Genomic DNA, 19,750 nt, shown 5'->3' on the forward strand with positions numbered 1-19,750 from the left:
GGCAATACATCTTTTAGTGTTCATAAATGCAAATAATCCATAGAGAGTACCTGTCACACTTTCAGGAACTATGTCTTTCTAAAGATACGAAAATCCCTGTGACCCACGCATAGGTGTTTTGTTTATGATGCTTGTATTCAGCATCATAAATGGAACTAAAGGAAGGGGCTCAGTGAGCCCTGTGTGCCAGACACGTTACATCCTTTATTCCATTTAATTCTCACAGGATACCTGAGAGACGCAGCGATGTTACTTTTCTTTTACAGAGGAGGAAACTAACTTTTTCTCAGGCTCCCATGGCTACTGAAGGGCAGATGTGCAGTTTGAAATCTTTGGCTCTAACTTAACTCGCCTCATTCCACTATACTATTGTGTACCATTAGTTTGCATCATTAACTTATCTCAAATCTTTGTGGTTTTTTCTTCCAGTTCCATGGCAACAAGAACCCTTTCAGCCAGGACATTGAAAATAGTCTTCTGTCTACTGAAATAAAGCAGATTTAACAAGTTTTTTCAAGTATCTTTTACTTACGTTTTTTTATTTTAACATTTTAAAATATATGTAAATGTGGTAGGAAATATAAACCATATAGCCCTTTGTAAAATATTTAAATACAACGATATATCATCTAATGCAATAGGAAATCAATTTCTGACATCTAAAATACCAAAATTTTTCCATGCAATTATTTTAGTGAACAGTATTAGGCAATTTTCACTATCCACCTAGCCATCAGAAACATTAATAATATTTTGAAATGTATTTTTTGAAATGTCACTATCACAGCTATTAAAGTTATGTAAAGTCTTCCGTTGGGATTATTCTAATGGAATGAAGAGAGTAAATGTTGCATTTAATGTGATTCGGGTTAAGCAATGGTAGTAAAATCTTTAAAACAAGATTTTTGTTTCTGATATTTTTTGATACATTGTTGATGGCAGAGTTGTGCCATTTGACTTATTGGTCATTAGACCAATAATTTTATAATTCTTTATACTTTATTCATCTAATTTATAATTGTACTGTGTCTAATGGGACAAATTTTTTAATTTCAGTATTTTCTAATTTTTACTTGTAAAATGCATTTTGATAGAGAGCTCGATTTGCGTATTTTTAGTGTTCGTCCTTGAGTAGAGATTTTTTAAGTTTTATATTTGAAGGAGTTTGGGTTCATTGTGTTGCAATTAAAGCACATTTTAGCACCTTTTTCCGTAAGAGCCTTTTCCACAAGATTATTTCTTTTGTATTTGTGTTTCACAATTTAAATGGTTCTTTCAGTGATTTTGTAGGAAATATAGGGAATAATGTCTTTAGCTTATGCTGTTAGTTTAGTCATATTGCAGTAATTTAAATGATACAGCACAAATACAAGTTCTTTAATGCTGTGGTCATAGAGTTTTTTTCCTTTTCAGTATTCCACAAAAGTGAAAAATGTCTTTGTACTAATGGTCATAGAACAGGGGTGTGGTGTGTAACTGTGGTCCTCAGCAACCTCTCCGCCCACCAACAGTCATTCCTGTTTACATGTGAGATCCCAGGCAGAAAGATTGCTCACACCTGGGTAGACCTTTCTCCAGTGCCAAAGGGCTCTGAAATGTGACAAAAGCTCTGCATTGGCTAAATCTAAACAGATAGCTAGCAAAGCTTCAGTGTTTTCTCAAACTTTTTATATTATCCAGCACAGCCTTCCAAAGAGAGTGTAAACCAGCCCAATCCATTAGATGAGATGTGGAGTAACTAACTTTTCAATTTAGGAAAACACTAAGAACCCCCCAGGATAAGTCACATTAACCAAATAGAGTGGAAATCAGAATACTTAGGGTTCTTCTCTGACAAACAGATGTTTAAAAGGGGCAAGTCAAGCCGAGAACTGCAACGGAAAGAAAGAATTTGAAAGAGACTATAGAATTAAAGCAGTATCAAAATAAGGTATTTTTTTGTCCATATAGTTATTTCATTTGAAAATAGTCTGTAAAAGTCAGAACTCCTGAACAAGCATAAAGCAGTAATATTAGCTGTTATTCAAAAAATGATTTTGCCTCAGCCATTTGATTTATGTTTGATTATGGAAAGATGTTACAAATTTATAATTAAAAATGTTTCTGTTAGGTAAACCAAAAGTTAAATATTCTAATGAAGGAGGCTTTTCTTTCAGATTCTGTTGATATGGTCTTTGTGATATTTTTATTTCATGTGGTTTAATTTCTTAAAAAAAAAAGGAAATGAAAAAACCTTATCTAACTACTGTTGCATTTAAAAATCTGCACTTTGAAACAGAACATGAAAAAATGGAGTATTTTCCTTTTTTCCCCTCAAGTATGCATTTTGGTTCTAAAAATAAAACAAATTAAAATTTGAGCAAACATTATAAACAAAACCTGCTTGTTTGTAAACTTTATTGTTTTGGAACCTAAGGAAGAATTATCTGAATAAACTGAATTCCTTCTAGTTTCGGAGTTTTTTTCCTTTGGTGTTTTTTGACTAGTGAGCAAATATATGGATAGTCCTTGGTTTGCACATACCCATTACATGAAAAACAACCCACAAAGAGCTGACGTAATTAGATGACTAAGTAAACTGCTGGAGCACTCCTTTCACTCTGGCTGCCCTTTGCCTTCATCTCCTTCCCTCCTCTCTCCTCCGTCTTACAAAGTTTATTACTGCCTGGAGTTTCCTAGGACAAGCCAGAGTCCCTGTTCTCGTGCAGTTCTCATTCCAGTCAAGAGAGCCAAGTAGGAATACATGGAAGTAATTCATTTCACATCGTGAGAAGAGATATATAAAAAACAAAGTAATGGACTAGAGAATGACAGGATGATACATAAGCCGAGATGTTCAGGGAAGGCCTCTTTGAGGAGGTAATCAAATGAACTTTCATATTCTCATTAATTCTGTCACTCTGCCTTCTGTTAATAACACGTAATGCAAAAGTGCCTCTAAAATTTTAGTTCTGAACCTAGCCCAATAAAAGGCTACGCCGTTTTCCCAATGAGGAGATTCCCCCAAAAAAGATTTTTGGTAAATTTAAATATATAAACTTTTAGAGATTTAGATGAAATGTTTAAATGTCAATCATATGTTATATAAATATTTTAAATTATTTTTAAACTCATTTTGTAGAACAGTTTCATTCAGTGTCCTCTCATGCATCATTGACATCAGTGTCTTTGTCATCATTAGAGCCTTTTTGAGCCCCTTGAAAGAGTTTTCTAAAGCATATCATCCTCATTTGTAAGTTGAGAAAATATGCTTTTTAAGTCCATGTACATATCCAAAATTACTTTTGATTGAGGTCATTTCAGGCTAATTTCTTCCCCAAAGACATTCCTTAATGACTTAAGTCTTCAGACTGTAGGAAGGCCCTACATTCTTTTCAATGGGGGTAATTTTAAGGGAAAAAAATATCTTTTATTCAGGCATATGTGGTATTTTTAAACTATTATTTGTTTTTTCAGGCATAGTTTGATTTCAATTCATATAATATTGATATTGCTTGAGTATTATGCTAACCTTCTAGTTATCTGTGCAGTTTGAAAAATAGGATTGTGCAGGGGCCTGGCCCTGTGCCTGAGTGGTTAAGTTTGTGCGCTCCGCTTCTGCGGCCCAGGGTTTCACCACTTCGGATCCTGGGTGCAGACATGGCACCGCTCATCAGGCCATGCTGAGGTGGCATCCCACATGCCACAACTAGAAGGACCCACAACTAAAATATACAGCCGTATACCAGGGGGCTTTGGGGAGAAGAAGAAAAAAAAAGATTGGCAGCAGATGTTAGCTCAGGTGCCAATCTTTAAAAAATAAAAAAAAAAGGATTGTGGAGGAAGAAAATTAAATTATTCTAGAAGACAGACGTTTTTTAAATTAGTTCCGATAAATGCAATTCTAAAAGCAGTGACTGCAGATTCCTAGTTAGCAGTTGCTCTGAAAAGAAACTGAGAAGGTAAGAGGTTGTTGATTGCTAATGTAATGTGGAAATAAGATTTAAAAGAACTCATTAGATAGAGATGATGAATTTTGTAAGGAAATAAATCCTAGTCATTTCTTGGGGTGCAAACTCTGCTGTCTGCTTTATTGTTACCATCGTATTTCTGAATCTTATAACCATTAAAGAGTCCTTCTGGTATTTGTAAGAAGTCTCCTTTGAAATAATCCTGTGGAACTCTTAATCTCAAAATACACTGCATTCTAGTTTGTCACAGGAAACTGCATTTACCTTAGGATTTGTAACGCCTTTCATTTTTAAAGTCTGGTTTTCTTTATTAGGTAAGAATAATTTAGGTCCGTGACAGATTCATTTCCTTTTTTAAAATAATGAGAATTGTTTTGAGAAGGCTGGTCTAGTCAGTTGAGCATGTTTGGTTAATTCAAGATCGTATTTACACTCAGTTGGCAGTTATTGCACATCTGACTTGTACTAAAAGTGTGCTATTCTGTTTGTGTGTGCATCAACTAATCTTTATCATGAGCTCCATGAAGGGAACTGTGTTATTTGCTTATTTTATAAATGCATTCGTTCAGAAGCCCCTTCAAGATATTTTTGCAGTTCATGCCATCTTTGTGAACATCAGTTAATAGGTTCCAGCATTGCTAGTTTGAAAAGAATGTAAGATCTGTCTTAATCTCTTTCCTTTGACATATTACTTCCTTTTTTAATTCCAGACATCAGCTTGTGTCCCTGATGCGTAATCCCTGCTTTTAAAATTTGAATGTAGGTTGTACAAAGAGCAATACAGTAATTTGAGATTCTTGCATGTTTGGTTAAGATACAAACGCTCTATGTGCATATAAATAATTCTAATCCTTTGGCTAAGATTATTTTAATTATTAAGTGAATGTGTTTTGCATCTTGGGAGTTTTGCTAAGTCAAGTAATGAATGACTCCTGATCCACTGATGCCCAACCAAGGTGTTTTGAAACCATGTCTATATATTAATGAAAACATTACTTTCCTCAAAATTGACACTGTTCCCACTTTGTCTCTTCAAATGCTGTCCTGAAGCTTATTCTGCTCCATATCCCTTGAGAGGCAGGCTTTCTACCTTCCTTCCCTCCCTCATTATTTTCAAAACTATCCTAAGACCATTCACTTGTGTAACAGTTCCTTGGAGCTGTGCCCACCCTCTTAACCTTTCTTACAGGTCAACCATACAAAATAAAAGGAAGTGATGTTTCAAATATGCCATCTATGGAAAATGTACACACACAACCTGCTGAGTCATCTGTGTTGCTTTTGTGGTCTTCCACCAGTTTTTCAGGGCAAAATATTAGGACAGACTAAAAACAAATTTTCTTACCCTGCTTTCTGGGTTTTTGATCCAGGAACCTGTAATGATGGAAAATTTTCTCCTACAAGCTTCTGGTACGCATCAAAGTGAAAATAAAATGTTAGTGAATGATATTTCATCATGAGTGTTTCTTTTGGATATCAGAGTGAAAAACAATTCAAAAAGGATTTGAGGTGGGAATGACAATAATTTGCTTGCTTCCTTTCGTATAAAGGCAAAATGAAAATCCATTCCATTCAATGTAAGTACACTACCAAGTGAAAAACAACAAATGTTTATTCAAACCTAATCAAGACTGTAAATGTCATAAGTTCAATTGTCAAAAGATGTATTAAGATAAAAAATGTGTTGCACTGTTCTGTGACTAATTCCATGACACTAACTGGTGTCTTCCACTTCAATTCTGACACTACATGTAGTTAGCACACACCCCACAAGCAAAGTGCAGAGTCCGTCACAACACTGTCCCCACTTCAGACTCCAACCCCAAACTTCAGATATACCCCAAATAGGCTACAAATTCAGGGGTTCCCATGACCCTTTCAGGTTCAATAATTTGGGGTTGAAGAACTCACAGAATTCACTGAAACACTGCATTTACAATTATAGTTTTATTATAAAGTAATGCAAGTTACGAAAAAAAAAACTAAGAAACACATAGACCAAGTTCTTTGGGAGTGATGGGGTATGGAGAGCTTCTGCACCCTTTGTCCTTGTGGAATCCGGGCACCTCACCCTCCCGGCACATCAATGTGTTCACCAACATGGAAGCTCCACAGAGTTTTTACTGGGGTTTCATTACATAGGCATGTTTAATTAAATCACTGGTTACATAGTTCAACTCAGTCTCCAGCCCCATTCCCTCCCCTGAGGTGAGGCTGGCCCAAAGTTGGCTGACTTGTCATGTGGTTGGTGTTTCTGGTGACTAACCCCCATCCTGAAACTAGGGGCCCAAGTGAACCACCTCATTAGTCTAACAAAGACGCTCCTAGGGACAAAGACCAAATAAATTCTTTATTATACCACTGTTGCTTATAAACGACATTGTAAGTGGAAAGATAAACCTTATGGTTTAATATTGGACAAAGATTTGCCAATTGTCATTTAGAAAAAAAATTGGCGATGATAAGCAAAGTTACGTTAAGGTAAAACGAGAGTAGTAGGTTATAAAAATATGAATACATAAAAATACATTGCACAATATTGTGTAGTTAAAAAATTTTATCAAAAAAATTTTAGAAACTCAGAAATAGGATTATTATGGGAGGTTTTTCACTTTTTTGGCCTATGACAGATTTAGTAGATTTAAATAAGGCCATAGAAATGAAACCAGGGACCAACTTGCTTGGACTATGCTCGGTTGGTTGTTGACAAAAGTAGTGAGATACTGCATTACTAAAGCCCATCCTATAGCTAACATCTCTGACTCTTGGGTCACCGTGGTAACAGGTGCTTAAGTTTTTCAAGAACTGAAAGTCAACTCCTTGTCCAGTTCGGGCGGGTTAAGACCACTGACTCAACAACCAGGCCTGCATGAATGCCACTAGGTGACCCTTTGAGATCAGCAGGCTGAAAACTCCACCTCAGATCATGCTACCAGCACTATTTAGTGAACATGCATCCTATGAAGAACCAAGAAGCTTGACTAAGCTTGCGCAGAGCATTGATTACCTTACTACTCCTTACCTCCAATCATCTATCCCCACACTTCAGACCACCCTGTCCCTTTATGCCATAAATATCCCTAATCCCCATTTTTGGGAAGGCAGATTTGAGACTTGTTCTCCTGTCTCATCGCTTCGCTACCTCAGTAATAAACCCTTCCTATGCTGCAAAACTCATCATTTTGGCAGTTGGCATACAGTGCAGCTGGCAAAACGTGCCTGGCTCAGTAACAGAAGAAATGACAATATACAAAAATAGATAAACCCAGAGTAACTTTTGTTCTAGCATTCCAGTGTTATTATCAAGGGGTTTGTGTGCAGAAACGGAATATTTTCAGGTGATTTAATCTCAGCATGCATTGACTCACTGATTATTGCTGAACATTCCTCTCAAGTGTTCAGCATGTTTTTGTTTTACATGTATCCCCAAAAGCAGCTGTCAGAATCAGGATCTCAAGCAATGCCTCAAGTGAAATCTTTTGCTTCTGTCAATATTTAATATGTTTGTTTACTGTATTTAATTGTTATTCCCAATATCTTCTTTTACCGTGTTCATGGTTGTAAAACACAATCCCATGTTATTCTCTTCCCCTTTGATTACCACTTTTTGGTCATTCATATCCAGTACTTCTGTTCACTTCCTCTGGAGATCCTTCTACTTTCCAATTTCCAGTTGTTCTTAGCTTTCAGATCTTAACTTTCAGAGATTATCTCGTCTAATTTTTAAATGATAATTTTACTATTTTTAAGTAAATAACCCATCCAGTTCTTGACATTTACTACCCACCTTGCCAGTCATTGTCAGCGTTAGTAAATGAACCTGCTTGGTTTGTAATTAGTCACTGGGTTTTTGCATCTTAATTTCCTTGAAGGAGCAAGTGAAAAAACACGCCTAGGTGAACTTTGGGTGGATACACGTGTGTTTGTGACACACTCTTTCCCTAGTCACAAATGCATTTCTTTGCTGTTAACTAAACCCCCATTTTGTTCAGATACTTAGAAGGACAGCCTTTGAAATTGGGGGAAGACACGTCCCTGCTCCACACCTAGGGGATTATTCATTATTAAACCAGTGATAGTAATCTAGTTTTGGAGAAAAATGAAAAAAGCAGAAATGCAAATTAAAAATACGTTGAGCTATCATTTCTCACCTATCATATTAGCACAATTTTCAAAAGCTTGACCTTGTACTCTGTTGGAGAAGTTGAGGAGGAACAGACACTCTCATACATTGCTTGTACGAATGTTGCATTGTACAACGTCTATAGAGTAGAAGTTGTCAATATCCAATACCCAATGAAACTACATGTGCCTTTTCTCTCTCGGTAACTCTACTTCCAGGAATTTATCCTAATGATAACTCTCCAATTATATAAAAATATAAATGTATTATGTGTAACTGGGAAATCTTGGAAATTATCTAAATGCGCAAACATTTAGGCGTAGTTGAATAAACTATGTTACATGCACTGGTGGAGGACTATGCAACTGTAAACAGAATGAGGACAATTTATATGAACCAATAAGGAGTGTGTTCTGTGAAATATTTAATTGAAAAAAGCAGAGTACAAAAGAGTATATATATTACTTTTTGCATAAGAAAGAAAGGGAAACATATATGCATGTTCTTGCATAAAAGGATATAGGAGGGGCCAGCCTGGAGGCATAGTGGTTAAGTTTGCATGCTCCACTTCAGTGGCCCGGGGTTTGCTGGTTCAGATCCTGGGCGCAGACCTAGCACTGCTCGGCAAGCCACATCGTGGCAGCATCCTACATAAAAGAGAGGAAGATTGGCACAGATATTAGCTCAGCCACAATCTTCATCAAGCAAAAAGAGAAAGATTGGCAACGGATGTTAGCTTAGGGCCAGTCTTCCTCACACACACACAGAAAGAACATAGGAAAAACCAGAAAACAATGAAGTTGGTTACCTGCAAAGAGGAAAACTGGGTGAAAGGGCTAAGGAAAGAATGACATTTTTCTGAATTCACCTTTTTGGATAAACTTTACTTTTGGAAGCTTTTGTAATGTTCTACATATCAAAAGGAAGATTAAATCAATAAAGATGGAAGTAACAAACTGTATGCAAGCAAAAACAAAATTAACTATTAAATGAGTACTATAACCACAGTGAAATGAAGGGAGGGGAGGGATCAAACTAAAGTAGTTTGAACACAGCACTTTGGCTATAAACCCTCCTTTTAAAGGGATTTGATGGAATCTAAGATGTCATTGATCGTAAAATGGAACTCAATTTCAGAGCAGTTAAGCTGTGGAAAAAAATGGTATTTTAGAATCAAGGAAATTTGATGTAATATGGGAAAAATATAATTAAATCATAATCCAGATAACTCAAGAGTATTAGAATAAGTACCAAAAAGCTTCTTCTGAGGCTTATGATAATATATAAAGGTATTTGTATATTGGGGGGGATGGTGATTATTGTTTAATTGGTACAGAGTTTCTGTCTGGGATGATGAAAACGTTCTGGAGATGATAGTGGTGAGGGTTGCTCAACATCGTGAATGTTCCTGAGGCCATTGAATTGTACATTTAAAAATGGTTAAAATGGGTGGCATAGCGTTAATTCACGCACTCCACTTCAACAGCCCAGGGTTCGTGGGTTCAGATCCCAGGCACAGACCTACACACCACTTGTCAAGCCATGCTGTGGCAGCGTCCCACGTATAAAATAGAGGAAGGTGGGCACAGATGTTAGCTCAGCGACAATCTTCCTCAAGCAAAAAGAGGAAGATTGGCAACAGGTGTTAGATCAGGGCCAATCTTCCTCACCAAAAGCAAAAGAAGATTAAAATGGTAAATTGTATATTTTCCCACAATAACAAAAATCACCAAAAAGATGGATTGCAAGATTTTAGTAGAAAATCTACAATCAATTCTATATTTCATTTATGTATGTATATAAAATACATAATAAAATAGTCACACAGTCTTGGGGCAGAGGAGCCTTTCTAAACAGCCTTAAGCAAAATGATTGACAGGATTGGTGACAGAATACAAGACAGAGGTTGGAGGGCATAGACTCCGGCTACCTGGTGTCATTTCCCAGCTCCAGCTGAGGGACTTTGGGCTAGTCACTTATCTTCTCCACCTCAGTGTCTTCATTTGATTAACTGGACCAATGATAATAGCACTTGCTTCATAGGGTTGTAATGAAGGGAATATATGAGATGATAATCTAAGTACATAGAATACTGACATCATAAATACTCTTATTATGACCAAAGACATCAAAAACTTTTGTATGGCAAGTATCTTATAAACAAATATAAAATCCAAGTAACACACTGTAGAACATTTGAAACATATATCAAGGAGCCTATAAACCAATAATAAGGAAGTGAAAAAACCAAAAAAATGAATGCTCAATTCACATACACAATCTAAATGTCAAAAAAATATGAAAAATTGTTCAAACTCACTAATTGTCAAAATTATATGATTTTTCAGCTGCCATTTAGTCAAAGCTTAAAATAAATAGTATCTGGATGTATCAGTCAGATTTGTGTTCAGATCTAAGTAACAAAACCCCTGAATGTAGCTTAAAAAAATGTTTTCTTTTTCATTCATAAGTCTGGAGGTTGGCAGTCCAGAGCTACTGTTCTGGTTTCACATTGCCCTTAATAACCCAAATTCATTTTATCTTTCTTTTTAGCCATCCCTAACATGTGGCCTTTAGCCTCTTGCTTCTTTTCTAGTGGCCTCAAAATGGCTGTTCCATCTCCAGCAATGAGTTCCAGGCAGGAGCATTTTGAGTTTGCTCCCTTTAACAAGCTTTCCTGCAGAGCCCCACTCAGCTACTTCTCCTTACATCTCTCTTGCCTGAATTACACCACATGGCCATCATAGGTATTTTCTAAGTGGGGCATTGTTCACTACAAACAGAATTGTTAAGAAACGTACTGTGGGTATTGGCTAGACTACTAACGATCCCTGCTCCACCAGTGTTGGCCAGAATGAAAAATACGGCGTCAAAATCATAACAAAAGCGTAAGTTACCTTTTAAAAGAGAGAAGATGAAACAAATATTGAGGCTTTCCCTAAAGGTGAACCATTCCTAAATACTGAAAAGAATCCTTTTAGTCAGACTAAAGTTCCCCTTCATTCTTGCTACTTTCCTCAAATTCACTCACAAATATTTACTGAGCACCTGCTCTCTAAAGGGCTTGTCCTGTGTTTTTGGTATCACGAATGTAGGATATACATGGATCATGTGGTCGAGAGATTTATATTCTAATAAGAAAGAGAAGAAATTCAGATAGATGAGTAACATGAGGTAGAAAGCATGTGGTATGGAAAAAGCACAGACCCAAAGGTATGAAATTTTAAAGTGTGGAGAGATGAATTCCTTCTGGTGTCAGTAAGAGAAAGGACTTCATGGGAAAAGATAATCCTGACGCTTGTCCTTGAAGATTGAGGCAGGTTTATATGTGCATGGAGGAGGGAAAAAAGTACTTCACATGGATGTAAAGCATGAATTAAGGCACGAAACCAAGAAAATGTGTGGCCAGTGAGAACAGTAACTAACTGAACAGAGTAGATTAAAGCCATTGCCAGACGTTATGATGATGGGGCAATTAAATGGCTCTCAGAATTGATGCCACCACAGTTTCTTCTCCAGTAGTTAGTTATGGAAGCTTTTCAAGTTTCAAAAGAGAGATGGAGGCTCCGTGACCAAGAAATCCGCACCCCAGCTGTGTCAGTCTTTAGAATATCGTAGGCCTCAGCTTTGTAAAAGCCCATAGTGGGAGATTACAAAAAATTCTATTACGTAGAGGAAAAAGTGTCAACAAGGATGTACAAATTTTTAAAAATTTCAAACATAAGATTTTCACTTTCAGTATTATAAATGTCCAGGAGCTCTGAGGGAACTGCCTGCTCCAAAACAACCAGACCCAGGATAGAACACAATTTTTTGAGGCTTCATCGGTCTTACAAAAGTGGAATGGGTCTCCATGGATTTCCCAAAAATAGACAAGCATGAGTTTAAGACCAGAATGGGTAGACACTGGGGCTGGAGTGGAAAGGATCCGGGGCTTGAGCCATCTGAAGTTTTGAGAACTGGATGCTTAGGACAGAACGGCTGGGAACCAAGGCCACCAGGCCAAGAGCCATGGCCCGGCCTAAACCAGCAGGGAGGCTGCCTGGGCAAGATGGCTGCCAGAAGGAGTGAGATTGCTGTGAGGCCAGATTCCCAAAGACACTGCTATGCGGACACTGAGGTGCGGGAGCTGACACTCCCGTTCTGAGCCAAAACTCTTGCTCAAGTCGTGCTGGGTTAGGGATATTTCCTGGAGATTTCTGGAGATATAGAAGCAAACTTTCTGGAGGAAAGCCTTCCCAAAGTTGGCTCCCAGGACTGCCACAATCTGTCAGGCTGTGAATCCATACACAAAGGAGGCAAGCCACTGTGAATAAGAGTCAGCAGAAACAAGAAAAATATCTTTAGTTACTTAACAACTGACAGTGCTGGAACTGTCAGATACACAACATAGAATAGCCAGGTGTGAAATGTTCAAAGATATAAAGGACTCCACTTCCATAGTGGTATGCTGGTGTGTTTGAGCCAAGCCTCCTGTTGAGGTCAACAAAGAAGGACAAAATATTAAACATCGCATCTTTTTTGGTTGCTTTATCTTCAAGTAATTCCATCTCTTCCTTGATAAATTTGAAGATTAGAACCAAGTTTTTTGGGCAGTACAGTGAGAAGAGGAGAAAAGAACTATGGTCTTTATTACTAATAGTGATTTACAGTTTTTAAATTCAAAGGAAGCATTTCCAATTTGACTTTGTCTTTTTAATCTCATCATTATAGATGGAGATTCTGATGCAGAATTCCCGGTATCAATCTCAATATCATATTCACATTCCGATTGTCAGAAGGTTTTTGAACTAGAAATAAATATATTTATTTAATCTTTTGAGAATTATGGTGGTATAGAAGAAGCTTTTTTAGACCAATATAATGTGTAATTTTAAATATACAACTCTCTGGATACATTACAAAATATAAATGATTCATATTTCATACTTTTAAATGGCATAATACCATTTAAGTCAAGAAGGATATCAATGGTTATATATTTGAAAAGAACCTAGTTAATTGTGTAGGAAAAAAAATCTAACATGTAATTTTAAGACAAAGGATTTGCCGAAGTCAATGATTTTAAAATTCTTTGACCAAAAGGAAAGAAGTAAACAAAATAAAAATGAGAACACTTCTAGTAAACAAAGAAATTTAGAACTAGCCTGCAAACCTAAGAATTAAAGGCATTTTTGCATGACGTGATTAGCAAGGATTGGAGATTGATGGTTATGTTCCACAGGGAAAAGTATATAGATATGTACATGACAGAAGGCCATACGTACATACATACAGAAGCAAAGAGCAAAGAAAGAAAGAAGTTTAAGAATTACAGTTTTTATTTTTAATTAAGATGCCTTCACAACCAAAATATCAAAAGCTGAGATTACAATCACCAAGCCCCTTGGTCGGTCTACGAATCCCCAGCTTTCCCTCCTCCCGTCAGACCGTAGAGGTCATGTAACACAAAGCGCAGAGTAGAAGTCAGATGGACTTGGGTGTTAGTCCTTACTGCACCAGTTACTATCTGTGACCTCTATGTGTCTGTTTCTCTTCTGTAAAGTGGAGGGTAATAAGGGCACCTGTCTCATAGGATTATTGGAGGATTAAATGAGAAGACAAATGTAAAACACAGCAAGCATATAGGAAGAACTCAAAAAAGCCTTCTGATTTGCTCTCCAGCATAACTTGACTAAGCTTTTCAGAAGCACTATTTTCACAAACTCACCTGCCTACCCCCAACTCTAGGAACGTTCTCTCACATTAATTCCAAACACATTTGCTTTATTTCAAGGATCTCTCTCCCTAACCACTATCATATAGAGTTCCCATTTCTCCTCAATGTATATTTTCTGTTCTCAATCCATCTTCTCTAGGAACTCTGAAAATGCCATTGTCATTCTCATTTTCATTCTGAGCTTTCCAGCGTTAGCTGACATTCAGCCTCCTTTAAACCCTTATAGACTAACCTCAGAGACTGCAATATCTATTGCAATCATACAGGTACCCCTTCTCCTCAGTATTGTTTCATTACCTTTTCGTTTTGTTCTTCAATAATTGGTTAGCTACTATTTACAAATCACTTGAGAGCAGGAGCCATTCCAGCCTTATTTCCCACCATATGACCTATTTCTGTTGATAGGAACATTTATAGCTCTCCAAACAGACCGTGGTCTTTCACACATTTGTCCTCTGCTACACGCAAAAAAAATTGCTTAGAACTTCTTTCCTCTTCTCCAAGAAACTTTAAGGTCTTGCCTTGGGAGAAGGTTCAAAATTCCGTTCAAATGCCACCTTTCTAAAGCTTTCTATAACTGTTGCTTAGGAGGCATAAGGCAACTATCACATTGCTCCCATACTCTACTATTGGGTAGACACTTGTAAAATTTAATCTTCACAACATGAAAAGGTTGGCTTTACCGAGCCCTGTTAACAGATGAAGACTCTGAGGTTTGGGGACATTTGGTGATTGCCCAAGGACACAGCTAAGAAGTTGGCAAAGCCAAAATTGGAACCTTGTCTTCTGATACAGGATTTTGCCTCCTACTTGGGTTCAGCGGCAGTACTATGTACCTCCAATGGAGGAAGTATGGTTGTTCAGCATCTGCTCTACAAGGGATCTGGCAATTAGCAGCTGCTCAATAAATATTTGTTGACTGAACAAATTATTGCAACTCAGTAAACATTGCAGTAAATGCAGTGAAGAATGCTGTAGGGGACACACTGATATTATACAGAACAATCATTTCATCTTTCTGATGCTGAAAGGGGTGATTCGAGATATTAGGGCCCCACAGATAGTTAGTAGCAGAGAAAGGCTAGAAAGAATTCATTTATTTACTCAATAAATATTGCATGCTTGCTAGGGGAGAGTGCTAGACTCTGGGGAGACAGTGTTGTCGAGGAAAGTCACAAGCTTCCCAATTCCCCCTCCAGAGCGCTGAAAAAGCTCCGCAGGAGACCAAGATGGGGACAAAGTTCCCAAAGCAAAGTATGTGAAGAAAGAACCAGGACAGCTTGGTCCGGACCCGAAGGGACAAAGAGGATGGAGAAGGAAAGAGGGAGAAAGCGGCGACCCTTGGCTCCCTTGGACCGTTTCTCCGCCGAGCCACACGGAGGCGCTGCGCTCCTCCTCGCATCCCGCTCCCCCGCGGCGCCGCCTGCTCGCCTCTTCCCGGCGGAAATGCCCGGGCGATGACGGAAACCCGGAGGGAGTGAGGGAGGGAGGAGAAGGAGCGAGAGAGAAGGGGCGAGAGAGCCGGGAGAGGCCGGCGGGCGGCAGGAGGCGGCCATCGTGCGGCGGGAGCTGCGCCGAAGCCCCGCGCCGCGCTACCCCCCCACCTCCCCGCGCGCTTCACCGGCTCCCGGGGCGCGCGGCCCGCGGGCGGGGAAAGAAGGGAGGGAGGGCGGGGGCTCCGGGGGGCCGCGCCCGGAGCCGCCCGCTGGCCGTAGGCGGGGCGCGGGGCCCGCGGCCGCCCTGCCCGGCTCCTTGCTCTCCCGCTGGGAGCTGGCGGCGGCGGCGGCGGCGGCGGCGGGGCGCGGGCCGCCATGGACGACAAGGCGTTCACCAAGGAGCTGGACCAGTGGGTCGAGCAGCTGAACGAGTGTAAACAGCTGAACGAGAACCAAGTGCGGACGCTGTGCGAGAAGGTAGGGGAGCCAGGAGGAGGGCTGCGGGGGCCGCTCTCCGCCGGGCCTGGCCCCGCGGGGCCGCGCCTCCCGCTCGGACGTCCACCCTGGCGGCGGGGAGTGGCCATCCCCGTGCCGGGGGACGGTGCGCTGGCCTCCCCTCGGGACCCACCCTGGCCGCTCACCTGACTGACCTGAGGGCTGCGGTGTAGATGGGCGGGGAGAAGGTGGCCCCCGTGCCCTGAGTTTGGGTGGTCACCGACCCTCTCCTGGGGATTACTGACCCCCCAGCATCTCGGCGTGGACCAGCGATCGCGGCCGTTTAGAACGGCGGCCCGTCCGTCTGATGCGCTCTCCTATTCGAAAATGCACTGAAAATTAACCTGGACGTTGTTAATATTAACGAACCTGTGAATAAACGTAGGATCTTTCTCAGGTGAATCGGGCCCTTCAAAAGTCACCAACTTGCAGTGCGTCAGGCATTTGTTTGTAGAGAGGTGGGTGTGATGGCAGGCTGTGATTTTTAAAAGAGGTTGATTTTGGTTGAAACAGATGGTGATCGGTCTTCACGTTGAGTGGCTCATGGAAGCAAAATGTGAATTTTCAGAAATAAAACAGCAAGTCTTAAGTTTGGCAACAGTGCTTGCTTCAAGTGATAAATGGGGTATGTTGGTAAATAGGATATGTATTTTTCGTACAGAGTAGCACTTTTCAGAAAATCATTTCCATTTTTGTTGTATGTAAAGTTTTTTTTCTTTTCCGAAGAGTAATAAGATATGCAGGTGGTGGACTGTTTACACTCATTCCAGTTTGTGTGATTGTAGCTTTCTGAATTCTGTATCCACTGTTTTAACCAGTGGAATTATTTCTGGCTCTCCATCTTATATATATTAAAGTCTAGAGTTTCTGTCATTCATCTTGTTTAACCTGGACTAAATAATTTTTATACATTTTTATGTTAAAAGGCCCCGTTTAAAGTCCGAGGAGTAACAAGGTTATTTATTCTTTAATGCTGTTGAGTTTGTTTGTATTTTTAAGCCATGATCTTTAAAACTTTCTTGATCACAACGTTTGGAAGTTAGGATGCCCCAGAAATGCACTGGAGAAGGAAAGATTTTGTCAGTATTGTTAATAGGGCACTCGAAATAAAACAACTTAGGGATCGGGGAGTAATAGCTAATATTAAGTTAAAATAGTGTTTTTAACAAGTGAATGTTGCCTAGGGCCTTTATGTATTAGATAACTATTTGTTAACACAGGACAATTTATTTCTGTACATAGAACTGCCAAGCAAATGGTATTTTTCTCTCTGTGAAAAAACTGTTTATTGATAGTTTCAGGTAGACATTCCGTTTCCATGTGTGGTAGCTTATAATTTCATGAGTCTTAACATTTACATTTTAAATCTCTCTCTCTCTCTTAAGCTCTAGTGTCAAGTGAAATAGCCAGTTTTGAAATTAGCTGAGTCAGTTAACCTCGCTGCGAGCATTAGACAGACTTGACACAGTTAATGGACGCAGTCAGTAGCTGAATCAGCTTTTCCCTTGACGCTCTAATCATTTTCAGATGTATTCCTAGAGAAGACTGTCGTGCCACTACTCACTCACGCTTGAGTCTTAATCATGGGAGGAAGCTTTCTGTATTTGTCAAGAAAGATTATTTTTGCTTCGGCTCCTAAATAATTGGACTACCAGTCCCTGGGACCTTATAGGTATATTTAAGCTTATGTTTTACCCACTTTTTTCTTTGACTATTTGTACTTATCCACTGAACGTGAGTTTTGAAGTGAAAATCCCCAGTCATTTATCTCTCCCCCCACCATGGAGTTGCCAGTGGGATGGAGAAGTAGGCTGGTCTTTCTCTCTGCCTTTTTAAGCAATGCTTGGTTTTGAAGCCCTCTTCAACTGTGGCGTCCCTTTGTGGTTTATATGTTCTGTCTTCTACCCTTAGTCTCTAGTTCCATTTTCCATCCCTACCTCTATTCTCCTTTGTCCTGATGGATGTGGTGTTTACTTACCGTGACCTTGGTGGTCAGCCTGAGCTCACACCCTGGCTCTCCGATAGCTGCCAGTCTCTCTGCCCTCTGATTCCTTGTCTGTAAGACAGGGGCGATAATGTCTGCTGATCTCCTCGGTTGGTTGTGAGTATTAAGATACCACCTGTGTCAAGTCCTGACAAGAAATGTCACGCAATGAATATTAAATGAAGAAGAGCTAAATAAAAATAGCTATTTCATCTTGTTTTACATCTGTCACCTCATTTTCTTTTGGAAAAAAGGTATAAAATAAATCCATGTGATGATGTGACTTCTCTGTGGAGCATGCACTTCAGAAAAGGTTTTTTTTTAGTGGCTGTAGAATTCTGAAAAATACACTGTCAGGATTTCTTAGGATCCCACTTACCTGAAGCATACAGTACTGGCATTAGTAGCAATTTGTGAAGTAACTTTACCATCACTTGGTCTACTTAATACTTGCTCTACTCTGGGTCAAGAATGGCAAGCACATGGAAGGCATAGAAGAGAAGAAGAAAAAGTCAAGCCTAATTATGTAAATCATCTTTTTGTTTAATTCTTTGTGACTAGATTTTAGTTTCTGTTTTTGAAAACATGATTCTTTGGAGTCAATTGGAAATATCACCCTATAGAAAGTTATATGGTGGTGATTTTTCCCTCATAATTCAATTCATATTCTGACTCAGATTGCCTAAAAACCAAAGGAGTCAGCTGAAACGAAGATCAAAGTGGTACTGGTAAAAGCCCTGTTTTGAGGTGATGGGAAAAATAAAATCCATCCTAATGCTAATTGGGGGATAACCACAAAAAATATGGGTATGAATGGTATGTATGTCTGTCCTTTGAGGTTAATTTCTGTGTAAAGACTAATTGTTTGCGTAAATAGTAAGGCATACCTTCTGAGAAGACTAGCCCTTCACATGAACTTAAATGAGCAGTGTGGCTTTTGAAGCTAATTGCGAATTTGACTCCCCTTACGTGTGTGGAGAAATCACTTCTGCCATTCATTCTGCAACAGCAGTCTGCAGAGTCGTTTTTAAAGATAGCGGAGAGCCCGTCTGCACTGTTCAGGACGTTCTGTGACTAGAACTATATTTAACTCTTGGGAGAGTCTCAGGAAGAGACATTTTTTAGCTCTCTGACCTGATAAACTTTATTTTATACTGAAGAATCTTGGTGATAATACTCCATGTGGGGAGGGAAATTTAGCTTATTTGTGTGCTAGCGGATCTTGACTCTGATGATTATAAAGTGCCTACTTAGAAAAATTTTGAGGCTTGTGCAGGAGTGGAGTATAAATATGAAAATTTTATAGTGGACAAATGGATATGTTTGTGGGTCCTGGCCTCAGCCTTGAAATAAGCAGAAATATCTTGAGGATATTACTTACTTCATTAGTGTGAAATAGCAGCTTAAATTCCTGAATGCCTAAAAGCATTTTAATGAAGATTGGATCCTGGTGATAATGAGTGATTTTTGAGAGTCAAAAAAAATCTCTCGGATTACTTTTCTGTGATAGGTTATAGCTAAAAAATAATGGTTGTAACAGCCAAAAAGCCTAACTGGTACTTTGATTTGAACTTCCTGATCGAGGATTAGTGCCAGCCTTGGTGGTCCATTGATACAGTCCAGAATGCCGTGGTGTAGAAAGCAGCTCCTTCCTTTCTTACTGTAACAAAGAGTGACACGATTGCAGTGGAATATGAGGTTAAAACTCATTCTGCTGACTGAACAAGTCATCGTTTTCCATGCTGATCTAAGCCAAACCTCTCGCAGCAGACTGGTGAAGAAACTAAACAAAACTAGACCAGCCTGACCTGCCAGTGACTAGAAAGCAGACTTCTTAAAGTCACGTCATTTCTCAACTGGATGTGTGATGTGTGAAATCGTATGTGTAGATAGATAAAATGAAGATATTTACATTATAAACTTAATTTTCACGTGGAGTAATTTTATTTGCAGCATATGCCTTTTATTCCAATTTGAAGATCTTGCAGAAATTTTTCCTTCGCAGTCTTTTCTTCTGGATAAATGCTAGGAAGGTGGTGGATG

The 19,750-nt window shown here is 39.2% G+C and overlaps 2 protein-coding genes across 2 annotated transcripts in view; both read left to right on the forward strand.

Annotated features, from left to right (window-relative positions):
- TEX15 (testis expressed 15, meiosis and synapsis associated) overlaps positions 1-498 on the forward strand; it is a 48,589-nt gene extending 48,091 nt beyond the window's left edge. The window contains exon 10 of the mRNA XM_046648687.1: positions 430-498. Coding sequence (XP_046504643.1) covers positions 430-467 — 38 coding nt within the window. The 3' untranslated portion in view covers positions 468-498. The remainder of the gene's footprint in view (positions 1-429) is intronic.
- Positions 499-15,297: 14,799 nt separating this feature from the next.
- The window catches only part of PPP2CB (protein phosphatase 2 catalytic subunit beta), a 32,659-nt gene continuing 28,206 nt past the window's right edge, over positions 15,298-19,750 (forward strand). Inside the window, exon 1 of the mRNA XM_046648676.1 lies at positions 15,298-15,705. Coding sequence (XP_046504632.1) covers positions 15,604-15,705 — 102 coding nt within the window. The 5' untranslated portion in view covers positions 15,298-15,603. The remainder of the gene's footprint in view (positions 15,706-19,750) is intronic.

Source organism: Equus quagga, chromosome 22, assembly GCF_021613505.1.
Source record: "Equus quagga isolate Etosha38 chromosome 22, UCLA_HA_Equagga_1.0, whole genome shotgun sequence".
NCBI lineage: Eukaryota > Metazoa > Chordata > Mammalia > Perissodactyla > Equidae > Equus > Equus quagga.